Source organism: Eschrichtius robustus, chromosome 1 (genome assembly GCF_028021215.1).
Source record: "Eschrichtius robustus isolate mEscRob2 chromosome 1, mEscRob2.pri, whole genome shotgun sequence".
Taxonomy (NCBI): Eukaryota; Metazoa; Chordata; class Mammalia; order Artiodactyla; family Eschrichtiidae; genus Eschrichtius; species Eschrichtius robustus.
Genome location: NC_090824.1, coordinates 158,670,745 through 158,684,826, shown reverse-complemented (window position 1 = coordinate 158,684,826; position 14,082 = coordinate 158,670,745). Strand labels below are relative to the sequence as shown.

At 42.7% G+C, this 14,082-nt stretch overlaps 1 protein-coding gene across 10 annotated transcripts in view; it reads right to left on the bottom strand.

Annotated features, from left to right (window-relative positions):
• Window positions 1-14,082, bottom strand: part of AKAP13 (A-kinase anchoring protein 13) — a 342,139-nt gene that overhangs the window by 189,440 nt on the left and 138,617 nt on the right. For all 10 annotated transcript variants that reach the window (XM_068557294.1, XM_068557256.1, XM_068557275.1 and 7 more), the window contains exons 4-5: window positions 10,940-11,236; window positions 1,185-1,368 (exon numbers count right to left, since the gene is read on the bottom strand). In XM_068557294.1, coding sequence (XP_068413395.1) covers window positions 1,185-1,368; window positions 10,940-11,236 — 481 coding nt within the window. The remainder of the gene's footprint in view (window positions 1-1,184; window positions 1,369-10,939; window positions 11,237-14,082) is intronic.

The following is a 14,082-nucleotide window of genomic DNA, read 5'->3' as shown; positions in this document are numbered from 1 at the left end:
GTATCCAAAGCTCATCTGAGATGAGGTGTGCCCCTCCTGCCGTCATTGTATCTACAGCACCCATCAGAAAGCTTTCTGCAAAGAACCTTCTGTCTGGCTTCATTGGGGAAGTTATAAGCATGGCAGATAAAGAAAAACAAACAAACAAAAAACCCCTATTTATATAGCACTAAGTATCATTACATTCTGCAATCTCTTCTTGGCCCTTCCAGATTACCCCTCACACACAGCTTAAAATGATAAAAAAATAAAATGCAACTAAATTAAGTCTAACATGGGCAAAATATCTGAGAATTTGGGAATACTGACTTAATTTACAAGGATCCTTCAAAAAATAACATAGATTCAATGGGATTGATTCTTGTTTAGACTATGTGGTGGAAAAGATAATGATGACCATAAAGCAATAAAAAATCATTAAATAAGAGGAACTATACTTGAAATTTTCTGCCTTTTATAATATTCCAATGAAAAGTGTTGGCTGTCATAATGCATTTATTTTTCTATTTATTCAAGAAAAAAGAAAAAAGAACTCTTTCAATGTTTTGACTAACAACCTTCCTTCAAAGGACTCTCTGAAGAGTCAGAATGTATAACAATTGAACCCACAAACACATAGACAGGATTTCCTACTGCACGTTTCCAGGACAGCTCAGTTGCTTTTTACTGCTACTCATATGAAGAGACCACTGCTCTCGATTCTATTTATAGAAATCACATTCAAACCAAAACTCAGTGTTCAGCATACTTTCCATAAGCAATTATTGAAGTATTTCTAGTTAACGCTTTCAAATCTTGAAGACATACCAGAAAGAAAAGTATATGGTACAGAAAAACCGTTTCCTCTTGTACTAAACCAGGAAAAACTGGATACCTTGGTAATGGAGTGCTACCCCTACAGACCAGACTTAGATCTGAGTTTTCAGTAAAATTTAAGAGGCATGAAGCAGTAAGGGCAGGGAAACAGAGGAGAGAAAAAAAATGGGAATATGACTTACGTGTGTTACTCTCAGACAATGAAGTCGTGAGCGGGAGCAAGCTTATAAACCTCCAGCGAAAGGCAAGGCACAGAGCTGAGGTTTTAGTTCCTGGCGAAGGCTGGAGATGCCAAGGGGGCAGGGCTACTATGAATCGGGGGTGGGGCTGGCGCTGAGAAGAAGGAAATGGGGAGAAGGAGGACTTACTCAGTTAGAAGCCTGTGCAGCTTGTGATAACCCCTCTCCAAGGCCAAGCTCACAGGGGTCGCTCCTTCTTGGTTGTGGATGCTGAGAGCTCCGCGGCCACCTGGCTTCTGCAACAGGAACCACGTCAACCTCAGCAGCCCCAGCCGTGCAGCAAAATGCATCAATGTCTCTCGGGGGCCACCATCTGTAGATGGGGGAGAAAATGAAAATCATTTTCATGTAAGGAGAATGTGAAAACCCAAAGTAAACAAACAAAGAGATGGCTCAGGTAAACACCACTGCCTCCAAGCACCTAAGATCCTCAAGTTAAGCCACAACATACAACATGAACAATTTTCTTGTGGCAGAGTAGAATCAGCTCTCAAAGACAAAATGAAGCTAGAAAAAATATAAGAAGCAAAATCTCCAATAGGAGACAGTCCTACAGAAGAGAATCCATTTCTATATTCTGATTTAATGCATTTGTTCAACAAATTTATACAGGCAGATTTTAAGGGTGACTGTACTACACATATGTTCTTTTCCTTACAAGAAAAAGAAAAGAAAAAGAAAGAAAGAAGTGAATGCAGCCTCATAACATGGGGATCGGGATCCAAGGGGAATAGTTATTGGGGCTTAGACGGGTATATCAAAAAGGGTATAATTACTTAAAAAAAAAAAAATAACACCCAGAGAGGAGGTGGCTAGTTAAACACTAAAAACAGGTTCTGCTTGTTAAGTACACACAGGTCTTTTTTTCTCCCACATTAAGGGCAAATCAAATTGCTGGCACAGCCAGCTTTTTCGGTTGGTTGTTTAATGAAAGAAAGAAATGCATCTCCAGGCATAAGAAAGACTGACTCCAAGATGATATGCTAACAACTTCAGAAAGAAAAACATGTGCCATTTCACCTGAGGTAAGTCAAGGCCCCTTCTTGGTACAGAGTCACTTTGAAAGTGGCAGAGGGGGCTTCCCTGGTGGCGCAGTGGTTAAGAATCCGCCTGCCAATGCAGGGGACACGGGTTCGAGCCCTGGTCCGGGAAGATCCCGCATGCCACAGAGCAACTAAGCCCATGCGCCACAACTACTGAGCCTGCGTTCTAGAGCCCGCGAGCCACGGGTGCTGAAGCCCGCGTGCCTAGAGCCCATGCTCCACAACAGGAGAAGCCACGGCGGTGAGAGGGCTGCGCACCGTGGTGAAGAGTAGCCCCCGCTCGCCACAACTAGAGAGGTGCCCATGCGCAGCCGCGAAGACCCAACGCAGCCAAAAATAAATAAATAAATAAATAAATAATTAAAAAAAAAAAAAAGAAAGTGGCAGAATGAGGAAGGGCTTTGGAGTCAGACAAATCTGGGTTCAAATTTGGCATTTACCATCCATGTGACTGGGCATAATCCATTTCAGTTCTCTGAGCTTCACTCTCTTCATCCCTAGAGTGGGGTACCACCACCTCACTCCCATGGCTGCAGTAACAAATCAGAGGGGTAGGTGACATGCTAGTCAGATGATGGCCTGTAGCAGGCACTCACTGAATAAACGCTGGGTTCCTTCCCTCCCCACCCCCCTTCTCTGTCCCTCCCAACTTCCAATCACATTCTAGGTTCACTGGCAACACTCTCTGTGCCTCGGGCATCCTCTTGTGCCCAACCTGTTAAGGCGGGAGCTACAGCTACCCGAGGGCTTCAGTACACAGCCCACGATGCCGGCTGGCTTACTCAACCACAGGGAGCACCACTCAGAGTCTGGAAACGGGAATGGTGTCCTGCAGTTGCGCTTGCTTTCATCCCCTCAGCTGAGCTAACATCTCTCATCCTCTGTGGCTTCCCGCAGGTCTCAACTTCCTCACTGAGCATTCTCAGAATTCTTGGACCCCAGTGTTTTCTCCTTACACTGAGGTCCCCGATGCTTCTGTACGTGAGCAGCACGGTAAGAATGAAGGCATCTTTGACCCTGTGGTTTTACATGAACTGCACTGTCTTCTAACGTCACATGTGCCTTAGTCTTGTCTCCTTACTGCTGGGGTAAATTTCCTTGGAAGCAAAAACCATCTTTCATACTTTACACTTTCCCTATGGAACTCTGCACACTGACTAATTCAGGATTTATATGATGTTCAGCACAGGCACAGGCTGGAAAGACATCAACACTACAGAAGAAACCACAGCCCGTGTAGGTACAAATTTTAATAATCAACAACTCAGAGCAGGTGGCCAGGCTGGACAAAAGGACAGAAAGAACCTTCAGAAAAGATCAAATATCACCATCTGACTTGTGCCTTACAGTTTCACAGGCACTCTGACATCCTTATCAAATACAAAAAAGCTAATAAGGTACTGCCCAGGAACTAGGTGATTTTTTCAGAGACTGGTTAAGTCCGGTCTCACTACCTGACACCTCCTTAAAGTAGTTTCCTCTACACCCCCGCCCTTTCTCATCCCCTACTTGCTCTGAGTCAGCTCAGCCTTCAAGACTAGAGTTCCAACACCAAGAGAGGAAAGTGTGGGTGGCGGGTGGTGGCGGTGGGATGAACTGGGAGATTGGGATGGACATGTATAAAATAGATAATAGGAACCTGCTGTATAAAAAAATAAATAAAATTCAAAGAAAAAGAAAGATCTCACGTTCTTGGTGGGGGGGAAAAAAAAAAAAAAAGAGTAGAGTTCCAAAAACAAGGCCATACACCTGCTCCAAGCTGGCACCCCAATTCCAGCACCTGCAGGCTCCCAAATCTCATCCTAACGTCCTTAGCAGCAGGTGCCACATCTGCTTTTAGGTCACCCCCTCTCTGCAATCAACAGATAATAAGAAAAGTCATATCTGGTGAAGACAAAGTGCCGTGCACTGGGCTAAGCGGTTTGTATTCACTTTTTTCATTCTCACAATAACCCTGTGAGGTCTCGTTATCCTCATTTTGCAGATGAAGACAGGTTAATAACTTACCCACAGCAAAAATCATCAAGATTTGAAAATTCTTGTCTTGGGTCTAGAAACCATACCCTCTCCATTACTCCACTCCATCTCTTTTTGTAAAAATCAATCATGCAAGCATTCTAATGTTGTAGTTTAAAAAGTACCGTCTCATGTTTTCCTCCAAAAATAATTTCTCTTACCTAACATACCTTGCATCATTGCTTTTGTTCCTTTTGTCTCAGTTTAAAATCCAGAGCACCTACAATTTAGAATCAACCTCTTTTCTCTACTCTCTGTTTTCTTCTCTCTTGTGATCTTTGTGTTTTCCCTCTGTATTGTGAGAGCTACTCAACTTTGTTTTTCAGGTCACTAACTGCATTTCCTATGATGTCAATTGGGTCCTTTATCCCCAATTTGAATTTAATTATGCTCCGGGATTCTGGATGTCCTTGCATCATTTAAGCCAACTCCCTTCCATCTTTGCCCTCACTGCGATGGCTTTTCTGCAGTAATTAAAGTGCCTAATCAGTTGATTTAATAAGGAAGATTATCCTGGCTAATCTGGGTAGGCCTAACAGAATCAGTTGGAAAGCTTTAAAAGCAGGGCTGCGATTTCCCCTGGAGAGAGAAGAAATCCTGACCGAGGAGGACAGCATCAGGCTATGCTCGTGGAGTGCCATCCAGCTCAGGATTTCCCCTTCCTGTCTGAGGATGACAGCTTTGGCTCGTGCTGGTGGGTTTGAGCTTGCCCGTGATTTTCTCTTCCACTCCTACCCTACAAATTTTGGACTTGCTTAGCCAGCCGCCACCATTGTGCAAGCCATTCCCTGAAACAAACCTTAATACATATTTTCCTACTGGTTCTGATACTCTGGGTGACCCTGACTGACATAATCATTAAATTTATTTTTCTCCTTGTTGCTTCCTTCTCCTTCCTTCCTTCCTATTTTATAATAGGTCTGACTTCTTCAATCTTTTAAAGGACAAATGGCAAACCTCTTCTAAATTTTTCTTTGGTTTCTTAACGAAAATTAGAGTCTTCCATCTGAATATTCAGGATACTTTTCCATTTCCTTTATGCTGTAGTGTTATTTCATAGGCCATATGTTGGTTGGTTAGTTTTCCTGTTTAACCGTGTTCAACTGGAAAAATCTCTCTGTGGGCCCAGCTTCCCACGGAGAAGGTAGGAGAAAATGTCTGAAGTCCTGCTTACTATCTGCTTGTATGCTGGAAGCACCCCTCCACGCATTCCCTCAGCTCTGCAGAGAAAGGCGCTGGGCCTCGCAGGCATTAGACCATGAGAAGCAGGCGAGATGGCTGCACCTTTTCAAGTCGTCAGATTTTCTGTCTAAGCAAAACATTCTGAGTTCTGTGAACAAAATAGTAATCAAAGGCTACAGGTACTCTTCCTACCCCATCGATCCACACTGCTCACAGGACTCTTTGAATGCGTATCTATGAGACTCCAAAATCACCATTCTTTCTACTATTCTGTACTACTTCTTAAATAAACTTCAAGTCCCACATGATGCAGGAATTCTCACACCCCGTGGGGAAGGGAAACAGCAGGCCCATGTGAGAAACAGGCATTTGGAAAAATGACACCTGTAACCTTGTGACAGAATCAAGGTTTGAGAGGGAACAAAACCTTTTGGAGTTAAAGTGCTGCCATTACGAGGAACCACTTGTCCTGGAGTCAATCCCTTAGACTATTACAATATTATATATTACTAAAATATCTTTTACCATTTTATTTTTTTCTTTTTTTGCAGCTACGATAGCTGAAAACATACAAAATTACTAGTGGGTGTAGCTAAGGAAAAATTTTCATGGAAAGCTATCAATCTGGAAAAGGTGTGGGAACTGAAACACTAAATGATTAAGGTTGTGGTTCTATTAACCAACATCAGATATAAAGAACTGAGAACACACAGACTGCTTTTAGTGCAGCCTGGCTTAAACCTGTCTCATCCTTCTCTCCATCCAAATTTCTCTATGTGGGGAGGGTTCCCACCCCAGAGGTGATTAGATCTTCTTTTCGTTTAGTTATACAACACCATGACTAAATACGAATGCAGATTTCCCCCAGGACCTTTCTCCTCTTTGCTTTCTTCAGAGCCAAGTCTTCAAAGGCCCACCCTTTGTTACCTGAGAGTTATGCTGATTGCTACTGTACAAGGGTCTTTCAGGGGAAAAAACATCCTAATTCACCATTTCACTAACCACAGAGGCACTGAAGAGCTGAGACAACTAGGTGAAACTTGGTAACTCAGAGGGAAGATATTCCAACCCCACCATTCACCATCCACCCAGACGAATCCATATTATTTGCCTTTAAGGCAGAACTAAGGCGAAAAGTACAGTACTTTATGTAACTAGGGGTTAAAGAACTCTTGGAAGAATAAAATGGACAAATTCCCTCTTGCTGATGTTTAAAGTAAGGACTGCCTGTAGAAATAAGCTTTAAAAAAAAGCTCTCATTCTGCTTCAAAGAGGTTTTTTTTTTAAGTGCTATATACTGTTTTATCCTTTTATAGAACATGTCACTTTCCCTCATCAGAGTCATCAGTGTTTTGTCTCCAAAAGGTTACTGGATATTGGTCATGGTACATTAAAAATGAAGAGCCTGCAAACTAGCACACACTACTGGATATATTTTCCTCCATTTTACAGATGAAGAAATGGAGAAACAGAGAGATTAAGTATTCTGCACAAACTCTTGCAATGAAGCCAGGATATCAACAAACTGACTCTGCAGCCTATGCTCTTTCTACTTTACAATATCAAGCCTAAGCCAAGAGTTCTTACCATCACGTTCACGCCTGCAGTTCAGGGAGACTGAATCCCTGAAACAATATGTAAATTTTTGCAGGTAGCCCCTGTGTATATTTTTTCCTGAGGAGAAATCTGAGCTATTTTGAAAGGAGTCATGGGCCTGAAAAAAAGTTAAAAAGCACTACATCTTAAACGATTAGAGTGGGAGGATTAACCATAAATCTTACATGACTCCTTTGTACAAGTATTAGGCTGGAACACCTGTAAACATCCTAGCTTTCAACAGCAAGTAGTCCTGTTATATAACAAGGTGCCCTATTTAGCTGCATGATTATCCCAGGCAACAAGCCGACTTCGTACCTTCTTCCTTTAAACACCTTTAAAAAAGCATCCGATGCGCAACTCACTGCTGTAAGCAGAGTGTTCCTTTGCATTTGTCCCCCAACAGCAAGCAAGGACCTCTTAACTGATGCTATTCAGCCTTAAAATACCCACTGTTTGCAGATTCTAATCCACAATTAACTGAACAATTTCAACTGCAGAATGTGAATCCAGCACTTGAAATCAGACTCCTGATCCCAAGGCTGACAGGTCCATTAAGTCCCTTGCATGCATTTCACCTTGTAAAGTATACAGTTAACTTGTTCAATTTCTTTTGTTCTTTTGTCTTTAGTTTATGTACAATAAAATTCACTTTTGGGGGGTGTACAGTCCTATGAGTTTGAGCACACGCATAGATTCTTATAACCACCACCACAAAACCATTTTTTTTTTAAGACACAAAAACATTTCAACACCCAAAGAATTCCCCCATGATACCCCTCTGTGGTCAGACCTTTCCCCTACTTCTAGCCCCTGGCAACTACTACTAATCTATTTTCTGTTCCTACAATTTTGCCCTTTCTAGAGTATCATATAAATAGAATCATAGAGTAAATAACTTTGGAAACTGACTTCTTTACTTAGTGCAATGCATTTAAAATGCATTCAAGTTGATGCACACGTCAACAGTTTGCTCCTTTTTTATTGCTGAGTAGTATTCCATTGTATGGATGTACCACAGTTTGTATATATAGTCACCCAGTGAGGGAGATCTGGGTTGTTTCTAGTTTGGGATGATTACAAATAATGCTGCTACAGGCACATTTGTGAAAAGATTTTTTTGAGTAAATATAAGTTTTCATTTCTCTAGGACAAAGAGCCAAAAGTGGGATTGCTGGGTCATATAGTAAATGTACATTTCACTTTATAGGAGACTGCCAAACTGTTTCCTGGAGTGGCTGTATTATTTTGCATTCCCACCAGCAATGTCTGAGATGTTGTTCTGCATCCTTGCCAGTGCCTGGTATTTTTAATTTTGGTCTTCCTAAAGGTGTGTAATGGCACGTTATTGTGGTTTTCAGACATTTCCCTAAGTGTTCAAATTTGATTTAGTCTTCACTAGCACTGCTTGAACAATTTTGTACATCAGAAACTTAAGAAGCACATGGAAAGACTATAAAAATATTACAGCTGGTGAGCTGCCTACTAAAGACAAAGATGCTAAGACCCAGAGAAGGGAAGGATATGCCTAAAGTCTCAGACCTGTGCTTTTCTGACAGCTCTTTCTAATCATGTGGCGTGAACCAGCTATCCAATTCCTGTACCCTCTAAACAAGACAAAGCAAAACCACACAAAATAAACTTTAAGCCCCACAAATAACTAATGAAATCCTTTTTGATAACTGATTTATAAAGGGCAACCAGAATAATCATTCTGATCACAACACAGAGACAGCATGAGCTAGGTTTCCGAACATTAGACTTCTGAAAAGGTGCCCGTGCCCTGTATAATGGCAAATATTTTGATCTCTAGATCCCAGCAACGCAGAGGTTTCTTAGACATTATATTAATAAGAAAAGGACAAGGGACAAGTGCTTTTTCCCTTCATTTTAGAGTCCACGCTTTCTTTTGTATTTTACCTGGCAGGAGGGCCCCCAGTCGTTATCTTGACAGGAAGCCCCTGATAGTGAGGGACACCATTCTTGCAGCTGATCACCACCTTAATGGTTAAATTCAGTGGGTTTAAGAGAACCAAAACTAGCAAACACCTCCTCGCCATTCTTCCACGGGAGGAAGAACACAGTTACTTGACAGGTCTGCGGGAGCAGGAACTGAGCGCGCCCCTGGCTCAGCCCCTCTCAGCGCTTCTCCTCAGGATCTGCTTGCCTGCAGGGTGGGGGGCGGGGGGTGACTTCTGGGTGCTCCCCTACATAACACAATAATCAAAGCTGGTGGATGCTGAAGGGCAGTCCTGTGATTGTCCAGCTCTTTCAGAAATAAAGTAGAAAGGATATGCAACCCCTTCCAGCAAGCGGTCTGAAGTCAGCCTTTCAATCTAGCTTTTGTCAGTAAAAAGGCAAACATTTTAAACTCTATGTAACTCCCAAATCTTTCCATGATTTGCACTCAGGAGGGAAAGACGATGTTATTTATTGGACTCCAAGTATATGTTGCTTCATTAAATACGTGTGTGTGTGTGTGTGTATACACATACATACATATTCACAATATCTAGTAGACGTCATTTGCCACAAGAATAATTACACAGGAAATCCCCTGTCTGAATAAGAGGAACATAAATAGATACTTATTACATCAGTGTTTTTTAAAAAGTAGAGCCCTTCCTTCAATGAACTCTCATATGGAGAGCCAGTAGATAAAATAAACAAGGGTGAAAATACTCTGGTTAAAAATGTGCGGGGTTTTCCAGAGCTCAGCCTGCTCTCGTGCTGCCCCCCAATTACTTCCCAGTCTTTTCCTCTCCTCCAACTTCGTGGACTCTCTAGAGAACTTGAGAAGACAATAAGGAAAACCCTGCTTTGATAATTAAACATGAAAGAAGTATCTATCCCAAGTTACTCTCCTACCCTCCTCATGAAGGTCAGGTCTCTTTCTACACACAGGAGATCAAGCCTGAAATCTGGGCCCATGGAAGGGCGACATGCCAACCTCTACTTTATTTTGTTTTTTATGAATATTATTTTATTTATTTTTTATACATAAGGTTCTTATTAGTTATCTATTTTATACATATCAGTGTACACATGTCAATCCCAATCTCCCAATTCATCACACCACCACCACCGCCACTTTCCCCCCTTGGTGTCCATACGTTTGTTCTCTACGTCTGTGTCTCTGTTTCTGCCCTAAAAACTGGTTCATCTGTACCATTTTTCCAGGTTCCACATATATGCGTTAATATACGATATTTTTCTCTTTCTGACTTGATTCACTCTGTATGACAGTCTCCAGATCCATCCATGTCTCTACAAATGACCCAATTTTGTTCCTTTTTATGGCTGAGTAACATTCCATTGTATATATGTGCCACATCTGCTTTATACATTCATCTGTCAATGGGCATTTTGGTTGCTTCCATGACCTGGCTATTGTAAAGAGTGCTGCAATGAACACTGGGGTGCATGTGTCTTTTTGAGTTACAGTTTTCTCTGGGTAAATGCCCAGTAGTGGGCTTGCTGGGTCGTATGGTAGTTCTATTTTTAGTATTTTAAGGAACCTCCATACTGTTCTCCACAGTGGCTGTATCAATTTACATTCCCACCAACAGTGCAAGAGGATTCCCTTTTCTCCACACCTTCTCCAGCATTAGTTGTTTGTAGATTTTCTGATGATGCCCATTCTGACCGGTGAATGAGGTGATACCTCATTGTAGTTTGATCTGCATTTCTCTAATAATTAGTGATGTTGAGCAGCTTTTCACATGCTTCTCGGCCATTTGTATGTCTTCTTTGAAGAAATGTCTATTTAGGTCTTCTGCCTGTTTTTTGATTGGCCACCCTCTACTTTAAATGGGAGCTGCCGACGACAACAGCGAGCTCTCTCTGGGGTCATTTCACTGCAAGAACAGGACTAACAGCTCAGCTGAAGAACCCAGGAGAGAGGCCACCGAGGTCACTCCACTACAGTAACTGCAAGGTCTATTCAGCCACCGTGGCAGATGTGAAGACAATCGCCATATAAAAACAGCCCCATCCAAAAACAGAAGAATTTCAAATTCAGAGACTGTGGGTCACTGAAGTTCTTACCATGCGAAGTTGCATCTGTTCCCAACACATTCCACTCCGCTGGCAGCTTCAGGTGCCTGAACGCCAGGGCAACCTTCTCATCAAGGGAATTCACGTCCCTGGACGGGGGTCCTGACCGATCCAGGAAACGGGTGAAGTTCAGAGCCTGCTGATTTCCAGCACTGGTTGCCAGGAACTGGGCTGCATCGTAGGCCTCATCCTGGATGAACTTGAAGTCTTCTTCCGCCACCACAAACACAGGCAGGCCCTCTCTGGAAGCACAGAGCAGCACCTTCACCGTCTCGCAGCAGTCATGACCTAAGGAAACACACGCAGCAAGGAAAACAGGATTAGAGCCCTCCTCCTGAAAGGAGGACACTGGGGTGGGGGTGGGGGGCTTCTCGGCTCTTCCTGCGTGACATACAAGCTCCCCTTCCTAAAACAAACCTCTCCTTCCTCCGAGCTCTAACAGCAATCTTCCAAACTTCTTAAAACTCAATTTCCAACTCATTTTTACAATTGCTATTTGCAAATATGAATTGGTTCCCCTACCAAACAGCAAATAACTTTGTATTCCAGCTGCCACCATGCCGGCAGCATAGTGTTTGGTACTAACAGTCTCTGAAAATCTCAACGTACACTGAACTACAGTGGTTCAATTTGAACAAATTAAAGAATGAAAGCTGAAGGACCGGACCTTGCAAGGCCTAGCGTACAATGGGAAGTCTAACCCCTCCCGAACTGTGCTGGATCCGAAAACCCAACAGGGAAAAAGTCACTCATACAGGTTACATGGCAGGAATTGTACAGATGCCCCAGAACCTGCCTCATTTTCACCACGATACAATTGAGCAAATGAGGAAGCACTTCGAAAAGTACAAAACGACCTGATTTTATTTTACTATTATGAAGCAATTCAAGGCCTAGAAAATAACTTCTGCTCTGAGATACACGTTCTTTCCTGTAACGTAAAGAGAACTTCAATCAAATCACCTAGGTCACCCAGGGATGACACAATGCTATGGCTAGAAACCTGGTTCAGGAGAAGCAAGCATGCCAGAGACTGCAGTGCCCACTGTCCAGAGGGGCAGAGACCTCACGAGCTGCGACACTGGCAGCAAGCTGCGTGTCACCTCAAAGAGCTTTGCTCAAGTAAGATCAGGAAGGTTTAACAGCAGTGTTTCCCGTGGGGAGGCCTTCCTGGAGAATCAGACTTTCTCTGGGTTTTCAGCCTCACAGAACTAAGTATTTCCAAGATATAGAATATTCATCAAAACACGTTTTTCCTCAACTTTCAGGCACTGATCTCAACTAGCTGGAACTATGCTCCTAACATCATCATTTCTTTCATAAGTATCTTTCTGATGAGAAAAAAGAAAAGGAAATGAAGTTGATGCTTCTGTTTGAGTTGCTCCCCCTGGTGCTCTGCCTGATAAACTGCAGGCACCTGAGGCCTGGGCTCCCCTGAGCCCACCGGCACGCACTGACCGCTTCCCAGCAGCGGGATGAGGAGGAGGGTCCCTGAATCTGGCTCTCCAGACCACGGGCGCAGCCAACCGAGGCTTCACACTTCACAGAACAAAGTAAGCTTTCTGCTGTCTTTGAAAGAGAAAACAATTATTTTTTTCCACGTGACCAGTGAGAGTAATAACAGATTTTCCACATATACTTTTTCCCCAGCGGCCTCCTTAAGCCTTTGTGACAAAAGAAATCTCTCCCTGCTGTGTAATTTGAGGATGGTAACAAGTATCAATACTTACTAACCAAGAAACTACCACATACCAGGCATCTGACATGTCATTTTCTCTACACAACAAATTTATGAGGTGTGTATTGTCCTCACATTACAGATGAGAAAACTGAGACTTCAAGAAGTAATTTGCCCAAGTTTACACACATGTGAAGAAGCAGAATCCATCATTCAAATTCAAGTCTGATGCCAAAGGTCATGGCCTATTATATCATGATGCGGAAGTTTTGTAACACATTGCTTACAGATAAAGAGGGAAGGGTGACAGCTACGTCCCTACCTGCGAGGAGCCCAATACTTGGAATGACAGGCCAGTATGACTATTAAGCAAGACGAACAGGTTCATGAACCACCGAGATCAGTCTCCACACAAACGCATAACTCCACCAAGGTGCTCCCACTGCATTCCCAGTTGAATTCCTTCCATGAAGGCTGTGGGAAAGCGAAGCATCCTCTGGCATGCATGCGTGCACACATGTGCATGGCTGTGTGTATACACCCATATTTGTATTTCAATTCAATAAATATGTCGAATTTATACATCTACTATGTGAAATGAAATTAGAAAAAAGAATCTTAATCTTTCTTTGAAGGGCAGCCAGCCTAATTACATAAGACAACAACATCAGGATAAACAAATCAACTGATTCAGGTAATAAAGGTTTGGGTGTTTTTCTGGCAGAAAGTAGTTCTTCTAAACTGTTCTGTAACATTTAACGACTAACATCTGGGGAATTCCCTGGCGGTCTAGTGGTTAGGACTCGGTGCTTTCACTGCTGGGGTCCAGGTTCAATCCTTGGTCGGGGAACTAAGATCCTGTGAGCTGTTCGGGGCAGCCAAAAATAACATCTGGACATCCACCAAGCCTAGCACACTGTAATTAGAAGTTAATCACAGTGAATCTGAGCCCTCCAGAGGTTTAGAGTCTATGAGGTGGCAATCAACCAAGCTGCAGATCACTGCAAAATGGGGTGGGTTCTAAAGAAACACATACCACGCAACTCGCCAGAGAGAACCAGTGAATTTCACAGGTGAGCAAAAGAAAGGTGGCAGTCAAGAAGGACCTTTTTGATAGGCATCCTGCTCCCAACTCTCCAACCGCAGCGGTTCTTCACTGCAACCCTCAGAACTCAGATGCATAGTCCTATCCTATCCCTCCCTCCCTCTCTATCTATCACTTCTTTAATAACATCTACCTACCTATCTATCTATCTATCTATCTATCTATCTATCTATCTATCTATCTATCTATCACTTCTCTAATAATTTCTCTGTGCCAGGCACCATCCTCAGTGATTTCCTAATAACAGTTTATTTAATTCTCATAACAACCCTAGCAGTAGGTACTTATTATTATCCCCATTTGCCAGATGAGGAAATCAAGTCACAAAAATGTTAAGTAATTTGCCCAAGG